Source organism: Sapajus apella, unplaced genomic scaffold (assembly GCF_009761245.1).
Source record: "Sapajus apella isolate SASKATOON/1434 unplaced genomic scaffold, GSC_monkey_1.0 scaffold35, whole genome shotgun sequence".
NCBI classification, from domain to species: domain Eukaryota; kingdom Metazoa; phylum Chordata; class Mammalia; order Primates; family Cebidae; genus Sapajus; species Sapajus apella.
The window spans coordinates 6,906,192-6,917,546 of NW_022436975.1; the positions used below are offsets into that span (position 1 = coordinate 6,906,192).

At 38.5% G+C, this 11,355-nt stretch overlaps 1 protein-coding gene across 1 annotated transcript in view; it reads left to right on the top strand.

Moving 5' to 3' along the window:
* Positions 1-11,355, top strand: part of RP1 (RP1 axonemal microtubule associated) — a 310,814-nt gene that overhangs the window by 198,434 nt on the left and 101,025 nt on the right. Inside the window, exon 25 of the mRNA XM_032296101.1 lies at positions 138-182. Coding sequence (XP_032151992.1) covers positions 138-182 — 45 coding nt within the window. The remainder of the gene's footprint in view (positions 1-137; positions 183-11,355) is intronic.

An 11,355-nucleotide genomic window follows, 5' to 3' on the forward strand; every position in this document is an offset into this window, starting at 1 on the left:
TATATGCCCTACTTAGAGTTAAAAATCAATATAGGATTTGCCACTGTTAAAGAGTTAAACTCACGTTTCTTCTTTTCCCACTTACAATGTCATCAGACAGATCTATTATTAACTGCACTTCACTTTTATTTTTTCAGAAATGCAAATAAATCATCAACCTAAAATACAAGAGGAAGCAAATGGTAAATGTTGTTGCCACTTTTCATCTTTTAATCATCTGCAATAATCCATTTCTCTTTCAAGATTATCAACCTTACACATTTTTTATAGTACATTCTTATTGAGTTTAACTATTGATTGAAAAATACTTAAAACGAACACAGGTATAAGCATTAAGTTATAGTTGATTTATGAAGAGACTAACAGCAACTTTAGCCCCAAATGCTTTTTTTTCTTTAATGCTTCCCTTCACTAATTTAAATATATGGGGAAAATAATTATTTTCCAAATGGTTAAATTATAATAATTACTTTTAAAAAACTTATTTGCATATTTTTCTTAGTTTTCTTTTAAAGTCTTTTGTAATTATCTTTTTCTATTAGATCCTCTTTAATTAAAATCAGTGTGCAATTATAGTATTAATATGTTACATTTTAAAGTTGATCTGAATGAAATGGGTAAATACTGTTTACTAATATGCATACCAGGTTAACACATCTCTATGTTTTTGAAAATGTGTGTACTTTGTACAGTAGTTTGAAACTAGTCAAAAGTTAGTGCTAACGTTATTTTATTCATGAAATCGTGTTATGATGAAGATGGCTACTGAGACATAAACAGTTCAAGCTTAAACTTGCATTTTCATCTATTTAGGAATTGTGTTTCAGTTTAGTTTTTGTTATTTATTTTATGAGAAAAAGTCTGTTCATGTGTCAGACTCTTAGTATGGTCATAATTTTACTAATGTTCCAGAATTTCTTAGTAATTTTAAGGGACCTCAAGAGGTCTGTGTCTTACAATAAATCATCAAGTAATAAGGCTTGAAATGACATTCTAAGTAGAAAAATTATCCATTAATACCAGAACTTGGTGGGGCATATGTGGGTAATAAAGGCTAATAGTTTTAAAATGAAGGCTGTAATTAAGGCTGAAGTCAGAAGTCCTTTGTCAATGATGTAAGCCATGTAATCAATATCAGTGATGTCAAACATGAAGTTGGCATGTACAAGGAAAGTGTTGAGCTAGGACTCCATTAGATATGCTTCATCAAGTGCAATTTGATTAAAATAAGCTATTTTAGAATACTTGCTTATAATTAATTATTTCTGTTGTCTTAATTTTTGTGGCCTAATTAAAATGTATATTTTTATAGTTCAAAAGTGGATTAATGAGTTTAGTTAGTTCATGAGGCAGGCACTGTCATTGTGAATGGTCCTCTGTTATTTCATTTTTAAATTCTGAAGAATGTAAACTTTAATATTTCTTAGGATATGATTCTGGAAATACATTAGTGGTCTCATAGTTATGTGAATGAGCTAATTTATTGAGAGGTTAAGCAATCTAATCTATTGAGGCAGTGTTACATTGTGGTTAAGAGTGTTGAAAAGCAAACATGAGTCTTAGATTTTGAAAGTATATGAAGCACATGTATGTCATTTATGCCTTTCTATGTAGCTTCAGGGGGAAGAAAGCAGACCAAAATGGTATTTTAAGGAGAAAGGAAAAAGAAGGACTCAATCAAGATAATTTTTCTTTCATTTTGAGGTGATTAACACTAAATACAATTATGCACCATTAGTAACTCCTAGCCATGTTTAATGAATTCCCACAATCATCTAGGACATATTTTCTAAACCTTGACACCTTATGTAATCTTAAATATTTATAATTCATATAGGTAAAATCATTTTTCATAGCAAAACTAACTACATTACTGACTTAGACTGAACTTGATTATGAGAGAATATTTTCAGTATCCATTGCTGGACTGAATTTCGTCATTGTTCTCAGGGCCTTAGGCATATTGCTCTTATATCGAGCCACTATGCTAAACTCTTTCATTATTTCCAATAAATTTATATTAATTCTGACTGTCCTTCCGAGGGGGTAGATCCAAGATGGCCATTTAGGAACAACTCAGGATTGCAGCTCCCAGTGAAAGCGCAGAGGCTGCTGCAGGTGATCCCCAGGCAAGCAGGGCCTGGAGTGGACCTCAGCAGACCTACAGCAGAGGGCCAGACTGTCAGAAGGAAAACTAAGAAACAGAAATAACCTCATCATCAACAAACAGAACATCCACTCAGAGACCCAATCTGAAAGCCAGCAACTACAAAGACGACAGGTGGATAAATCCATAAAGATGAGAAGAAACCGGTGCAAAAAGGATGAAAACACCCGAAACCAGAACACCTCTCTTCCTAAAAGGGATCACAACTCCTCACCAGCAAGGGAACAAGGTTGGATGGAGAACGAGTGTAATGAAATGACAGAATCAGACTTCAGAAGGTGGATAGTAAGAAACTTGTGTGAACTAAAAGAACATGTTCTAACCCAATGTAAAGAAACTAAGAACCTTGAAAAAAGATTTGACGAAATGCTAATGAGAGTGGACAAAATAGAAAGGAATATAAGTGAATTGATGGAGCTGAAAAACGCAACACGAGAACTTCGCAAAGCATGCACAAGTATCAACAGCCGAATTGACCAAGCAGAAGAAAGGATATCAGACGTCGAAGATCAACTCAATGAAATAAAACGGGAAGGCAAGAATAGAGAAAAAAGGGTAAAAAGGAATGAACAAAGTCTCCAAGAAATGTGGGACTATGTGAAAAGACCTAATCTACGTTTGATAGGCGTACCTGAATGCGACGAAGAGAATGAATCCAAGCTGGAAAATACTCTTCAGGATATTATCCAGGAAAACTTCCCCAACCTAGCAAGGCAGGCAAATATTCAAGTCCAGGAAATACAGAGAACACCACAAAGATATTCGTCAAGAAGAGCAACCCCAAGGCACATAATCGCCAGATTCACCAGGGTTGAAATGAAGGAGAAAATACTAAGGGCAGCCAGAGAGAAAGGTCAGGTTACCCACAAAGGGAAGCCCATCAGACTCACAGCAGATCTCTCAGCAGAAACCCTACAAGCCAGAAGAGAGAGGGGGCCAATATTCAACATCCTTAAAGAAAAGAACTTGCAACCCAGAATCTCGTATCCAGCCAAACTAAGCTTCATAAGTGAAGGAAAAATAAAATCCTTTGTGAACATGCAAGTACTCAGAGATTTCGTCACCACCAGGCCAGCTTTACAAGAGCTCCTGAAAGAGGCTCTACACATATAAAGGAACAACCAGTACCAGCCACTCCAAAAACATGCCAAATCATAAAGAGAATCAACACAATGAAGAATCTGCATCAACTAATGGGTAAAACAGCCAGCTAGCACCAAAATGGCAATATCAAATTCACACATAACAATATTAACCCTAAATGTAAATGGACTAAATGCCCCAATCAAAAGACACAGACTGGCAAATTGGATAAAAAGCCAAAACCCATCGGTGTGCTGTATAAAGGAAACCCATCTCATATGCAAGGATACATAAAGGCTCAAAGTAAAGAGATGGAGGAAGATTTACCAAGCAAATGGAGAGCAAAAAAAAAGCAGGAGTTGCAATTCTCATCTCTGATAAATTAGACTTTAAAGCAACAAAGAACAAAAGAGACAAAGAAGGACATTACATAATGGTAAAAGGATCAATGCAACAAGAAGAGCTAACGATCCTAAATATATACGCACCCAATACAGGAGCACCCAGATACATAAGGCAAGTTCTTAATGACTTACAAAGAGACTTAGACTCCCACACAATAATAGTGGGAGACTTTAACACCCCATTGTCAACATTAGACAGATCAACCAGACAGAAAATTAACAAGGATATCCAGGACTTGAACTCAGACCTGGACCAAGCAAACCTAATAGACATTTACAGAACTCTCCACCCCAAATCCACAGAATATACATTCTTCTCAGCACCACATCACACCTACTCTAAAATTGACCACATAATTGGGAGTAAATCACTCCTCAGCAAATGCAAAAGAATGGAAATCATAACAAACAGTCTCTCAGACCACAGTGCAATCAAGTTAGAACTCAGAATTCAAAAACTAACCCAGAACCGCACAACTTCATGGAAACTGAACAACTGGCTCTTGAATGTTGACTGGATAAACAATGAAATGAATACAGAAATAAAGATGTTCTTCGAAACCAATGAGAATGAAGACACAACATACCAGAATCTCTGGGACACATTTAAAGCAGTCTCTAGAGGAAAATATATAGCAATTCGTGCCCACATGAGAAGCAAGGAGAGATCAAAAATTGACACCATATTGTCAAAATTGAAAGAGCTAGAGGAGCAAGATAAAAAAAACTCAAAGTCTAGCAGAAGACAAGAAATAGCTAAGTTCAGAGCAGAACTGAAGGAGATAGAGACATAAAAAACCCTTCAAAAAATCAATAAACCCAGGAGCTGGTTTTTTGAAAAGATCAACAAAATAGACAGACCACTAGCCAGACTAATAAAAAAGAAAAGAGAGAATAACCAAATTAATGCAATAAAAAATGATAAAGGGGATATCACCACAGATTCCACAGAAATTCAAACCATCATCAGAGACTATTACAAACAACTCTATGCACATAAACTTGTAAACCGGGAAGAAATGGATAAATTCCTGGACAGTTGCCTCCTCCCAAGCCTAAACCAGGAAGAAGCCAAAACCCTGAACAGACCCATAACAAGGTCTGAAGTTGAAGCAGCAATTAAGAGCTTACCGCCGAAAAAAAGCCCAGGTCCAGACGGGTTCACAGCCGATTTCTACCAGATACACAGAGGAGCTGGTACCATTCCTTCTGAAACTATTCCAAACAATACAAAAAGAGGGAATTCTTCCCAAATCATTTTATGAGACCAACATCATCCTGATTCCAAAATCCGGCAGAGACTCAACAAGAAAAGAAAACTTCAGGCCAATATCCATAATGAACATAGATGCAAAAATCTTCAATAAAATACTGACAAGCTGATCGCAACAGCACATCAAAAAGTTTATCCACCATGATCAAGTAGGTTTCATCCCGGGGATGCAAGGCTGGTTCAACATAGGCAAATCTATAAACGTAATTCACCACATAAACAGAACCAAAGACAAAAACCACATGATTATCTCAATTGATGCAGAGAAGGCCTTTGACAAAATTCAACAGCCCTTTCTGCTAAAAACCCTCAATAAGCTAGGTATTGACAGAATGTATCTCAAAATAATAAAAGCTATTTACGACAAACCAACACCCAATATCATACTGAATGGGCAAAAACTGGAAGCATTCCCCTTGAAATCTGGCACTAGACAAGGATGCCCTCTCTCACCACTCCTATTCAATATAGTACTAGAAGTTCTAGCCGGAGCAATCAGGCAAGAAGAAGAAATAAAGGGTATTCAAATAGGAAAGGAGGAAGTCAAATTGTCTCTATCTGTAGATGACATGATTGTATATCTAGAAGACCCCATCATCTCAGCCCAAAATCTCCTGAAACTGATAAGCAACTTCAGCAAAGTCTCAGGATACAAAATCAATGTGCAAAAATCACATGCATTCCTATACACCAATAACGGACTTGAAGAGAGCCAAATCAAGAACGAAATTCCATTCACAATTGCCACAAAGAGAATAAAATACCTAGGAATACAACTAACAAGGAACATAAAGGACCTCTTCAAGGAGAACTACAAGCCACTGCTCGGTGAAATGAGAGGACACAAACAGATGGAGAAACATCCCATGTTCATGGTTAGGAAGAATCAATATCGTGAAAATGGCAATACTGCCCAAAGTAATTTACAGATTCAACGCTATCCCCATCAAGCTACCAATGACCTTCTTCACAGAACTGGAAAAAACCACCTTAAACTTCATATGGAACCAAAAGAGAGCCCGCGTTGCCAAGTCAATTCTAAGCAAAAAGAACAAAGCGGGAGGCATCACACTACCGGACTTCAAACTATACTACAAGGCTACAGTAATCAAAACAGCATGGTACTGGTACCAAAACAGAGATATAGACCAATGGAACAGAATCGAGGTCTCGGAGGCAACACAACATATCTACAACCATCTGATCTTTGACAAACCAGACAAAAACAAGCAATGGGGAAAGCATTCCCTGTTTAATAAATGGTGTTGGGAAAACTGGCTAGCCATGTGCAGAAAGCAGAAACTGGATCCCTTCCTGACACCTTACACTAAAATTAACTCCAGATGGATTAAAGACTTAAACATAAGACCTAACACCACAAAAACTGTAGAAGAAAATCTAGGCGAAACCATTCATGACATAGGTGTAGGCAAGGTCTTCATGACCAAAACACCAAAAGCATTGACAACAAAAGCCAAAATAGACAAATGGGACCTAATCAAACTCCACAGCTTCTGTATGGCAAAAGAAACAGTCATTAGAGTGAATCGGCCACCAACAGAATGGGAAGAAATTTTTGCAGTTTACCCATCTGACAAAGGGCTGATATCCAGAATTTACAAAGAACTAAAACAGATTTACAAGAAAAAAGCAAGCCCATTCAAAAGTGGGCAAAGGATATGAACAGATACTTTACAAAAGAAGACATACATGAGGCCAACAAACATATGAAAAAATGTTCATGATCACTGGTCATCAGAGAAATGCAAATCAAAACTACATTGAGATACCATCTCACGCCAGTTAGAATGGCGATCATTAAAAAATCTGGAGACAACAGATGCTGGAGAGGATGTGGAGAAATAGGAACACTTTTGCACTGTTGGTGGGAGTGTAAATTAGTTCAACCATTGTGAAAGACAGTGTGGCGATTCCTCAAGGACCTAGAAATAGAAATTTCATTTGACCCGGCAATCCCATTACTGGGTATATATCCAAAGGATTATAAATCGTTCTAGTATAAGGACACGTGCACACGAATGTTCATTGCAGCACAGTTTACAATAGCAAAGACCTGGAACCAACCCAAATGCCCATCGATGATAGACTGGACAGGGAAAATGTGGCACATATACACCATGGAATATTATGCAGCCATCAAAAACGATGAGTTTGTGTCCTTTGTAGGGACATGGATGAACCTGGAAACCATCATTCTCAGCAAACTGACAGAAAAGCAGAAGATCAAACACCGCATGTTCTCATTCATAGGCGGGTGTTGAACATTGAGAACACATGGACACAGGGAAGGGAGCACTACACACTGGGGTCAGTTGGGGGGAAATAGGGGAGGGACGGTGGGGGGTGGGGAGTTGGGGAGAGATAGCAAGGGGAGAGATGTCAGATGTAGGTGATGGGGTGGAAGGCAGCAAATCACACTGCCACGTGTGTACCTATGCAACAATCTTGCATGTTCTTCACATGTATCCCAAAACCTAAAATGCAATAAAATAAATGGAAAAAATATATATTAATTCTATAATAAAAAAATTTAAATTATAATTCTAAGAAATTTTTTCAAGATACAATTTGAATGATCTGTGAAGGTCCTATCATATGTGAATAATGACACCTTTTCTTGTCCTAATATGCTGTCTAGATCCCTGGTACAACATGGAATAGAAGCAGTGATGGTAACATTAATAGTGAATGTGTATGTTATTTGTTGCGTAGTCTAAGTGTTCCAGATAAATGTGTATATTTCATCTTCACAATAACCCTGTGGGGTAGATTGTATCATTATTCCTCTTCACAGGTGGTGAAACTAAAGGACAGAGAGGTTTTTATAACTTGCCTAAAGTCACACAAACAGATTTAGAATTTGAATGCAAGCGGTTAGACTTCAGAGACTGTACTGTTCTTGCTTTAGAGGAACTGATTTTCACTGCCCACTGCCCCCGGTCACTAAAAATGTGTTCATGAGAGAGTATTTATCTTCTGTATTTTTGGATTTATTTTGTTATGTATATATTTAACTTATTAAGCTAGATTTAGCTTTCAGCCTTGTTTCCGATCCAAGTGAAAGGATGTTTTTAAGCGTTAGGGGAGAGTATTATTGTTGTTATATTTTATATTACTCTTTTTTCACCCAGGACCTTTGTGGGGACAGGTTGGGTTTTTGCGAAGCTCCTTTTACCACCTCTTTTGTGGAACCCAACCTTTCACTAAGGGTGTATCCCATTTGGCTTACTTAAAAAGTCTCAGGTTCAGCTCCCACCCTTGTGTGGCCGTCACTGCTTATTCTCCTGGCTTGGAGTGTTGGCATCCATCACACCTGCAGTCCTAGCCTTCTTGTTTGCTGAGCGCACACCATTCACTTTCAGCTAGTGGCCCCTTTCATTATTATTGTTAATATGCAGTGGATAATTTTTCTTCCTTGAAATTAGAATAATGTGCTAAAAACAATTTTTTTTTGTAATTTATCCAGAATTTCATTGTATTGTAGTGAAATGGCTTTTAAAATACCATCTCAGGGCCAGGCACGAAGGCTCATGCCTGTAATTCCAGCACTTTGGGAAGCCGAGGCAGGTGGATCACTTGAGGTCAGGAGTTTGAGACCAGCCTGGCCAACATGGTGAAACCCAGTCTCTACTAAAAATACCAAAATTAACTGGGTGCGGTAGCACACACCTGTAATCCCAGCTACTCGGGAGGCTGAGGCAGGAATATTGCTTGAACCCAGGCGGGCGGAGGTTGCAGTGAGCTGAGATAGTGCCACCGCACTCCAGCCTGGGCAACAGAGCAAGACCCTGTCTCAAAAAAGCCAGAAAGAAAATACCGTCTCAGGAAACTGTGGCTCAGAAGTGTAAGAACCTTGTCCTCAGTCAAGCGGTTAGTAAATGCAAGAACCGATATTGGAACTTAGCTCTTAACTATTACACAAAACGGTTTCATTTTAATGACTCAGCTTCCTATGTGCACTCAAGGATTTCTGACTTGAGGGATTTAAAAAGTCTTGGAGCACTTATTTATTTATAGGCAATGACAACTCTTTGTAGTATGATCATTAACAATTTGGTGGATTATCTGTGGTAAAGATTATTAAAACATTTTTTCTGTCTTCTCGATTCTGATGCCTATACATGCTTGGCTGGCCTCACTGTCCAAATAGTGTCTTCTCAAAGAAAGAAAATTAAATTTAATGATTAGTCTCAGCTAAACATGATTAAGAACATAAAACGTTCTATGACATCATCATGCATTCTGAATCAACTATAGATGGCTTTGTATTGCCTTCTACTCTGATCCTTCAGGGTACCATTTCCTGTGGTGGTGTGGATAATAACAAGGTGACAGCCTGCCTCTTGTGTAGGAGCCTTCCGCCTGTTGTGTCAACCTCATTTCCTGCGTAGGAAGACACACTGTGTTATCGGGGAGCTTGGGCAGGCCTCAGGAATCAGTGTCTCAGATGAGTGTGCATAACTTGTGAAGCTGAGATGCCAGAGGAACCATTTTCAGGATTGCCTTGTCAGTCCCAACATCTAGAGCCTGAAACTAGATTAACAAATTCCAGTAGGGCTAAGTGGGAAAAGAGAAGTCTACCTGTGAACAAGTTTAGAATCAAAAGGAGAGAGGGTGAGCCGAGAGGATTTTCCTAGCAGAGGCCAGATGTTGCCGTTACTTACTGTTTGGTGCCTAAAACCTTTGGCATGGGCATGCCAGGAAGCATTAAGTGAGCAACCAGGAAGACAGTTCAGTGCTACCCATGCCCTGGCTTGGCTTTAGCTTCATTATTTTCTCTCTACATTAAATAGCTAGTGTTTAGCTTTTGTTTGATTCTAGAACATTGGTTCACACCCTTTTTTTGGTTTGAGACAAAATACTCCTAACTCAACATAGCAGTGGAACAGAATGGATTTGACACTGAAACAGTAATACGTTACACTCAGCATCTTAAAATTTCTAACAGCCATGCAGAAGCATCATCACCAGAAGCCTACACCTCAACCACTTTGTGTTTATAAATAATTCGTAGAAAGCATAGGATGGTTTGGGGTGAAATAGACTTACTCAATCAGGGTGTGTCTTATTAATCTGAAGCAAGTTTTCTAAACCTTGGGACTACAGGTATTGATTGACTTACGACCTATGCAACTTACGACCATTCGACTTTATGACCACAATCGCTAGCCACGACTGCTCCGCTGTAGATTTTTGGAAACACTACAACATTTTGATGTGTATCAAGAATATCACTACCGCCTGGGAGGCTGTGACGACAAAGTGCGTGAATGGCATCTGGAAAAATTATGTTAAGCGCTATGTTAATGATTTTGACGGATTTGACAGTGAACATGAACTTGAAACGATTCGGGAAAAAATAGTAAAACTCGCTAAAGACCTTTCTTTGGAGTGTGAAATGGAAGCTGTCGAAGAGTTGCTAGACAAAGAATCCAGAGAACTTACAAATGAAGAGCTAATCGGACTGGAAGAAGAAAGAGTGGCGGAAGAAGAAAGAAGAGAAGCAGAGAAAGAAGAGGAGGAGCCAGAAAGAAAGTTCACCACTAAGGGATTCTCAGACGGTTTATCTTTACTGAATAAACTTCTTATACATTTCGAAGCAATGGACCCAGACATTGAACGATTTGCAAGGATTGAACGGATGGCGCATGATGTGTTTCATCTGTATCGTGAAATTTATGAAGAAAAAAAGAAACATACAATTCAGACAAAGCTCACCATGTTTATGAAAAAACCAACTCCTGTAACCCCAACTGCTGCCTCAGATGACGACATCAACGATCCGCAGCCAAGCACCAGCAGCCAATCGAATGTTTCATGCATGTTTATATATTTTGATATGTTTTGCAATTGGGAAAATGTTTCCTATGGTATTTTTTACACCTGTATTTTGTATTTTTGTATGCACCTGTATTTTGTAATTTTGTAAGTTTTGCAAATATTAAACCAGTTGTACTGGTAATGCAGTGTTTTACTTAAACCTGACGAAAGTAAAAATAAGAAACAAAATGGTGTAGAGATGATACAAATGGCATAAAATGAACAAAGAAAATTATGATATATGACAATAATGAAAGAAAATTATGATAAAATATGACTTAAAAGGCCGGGCGCGGTGGCTCAAGCCTGTAATCCCAGCACTTTGGGAGGCCGAGGCGGGTGGATCACGAGGTCAAGAGATCGAGACCATCCTGGTCAACACGGTGAAACCCCGTCTCTACTAAAACTACAAAAAATTAGCTGGGCATGGTGGCGCGTGCCTGTAATCCCAGCTACTCAGGAGGCTGAGGCAGGAGAATTGCCTGAACCCAGGAGGCGGCGGTTGCGGTGAGCCGAGATCGCGCCATTGCACTCCAGCCTGGGTAACAAGAGAGAAACTCCGTCTCAAAAAAAAAAAAAAAAAAAAA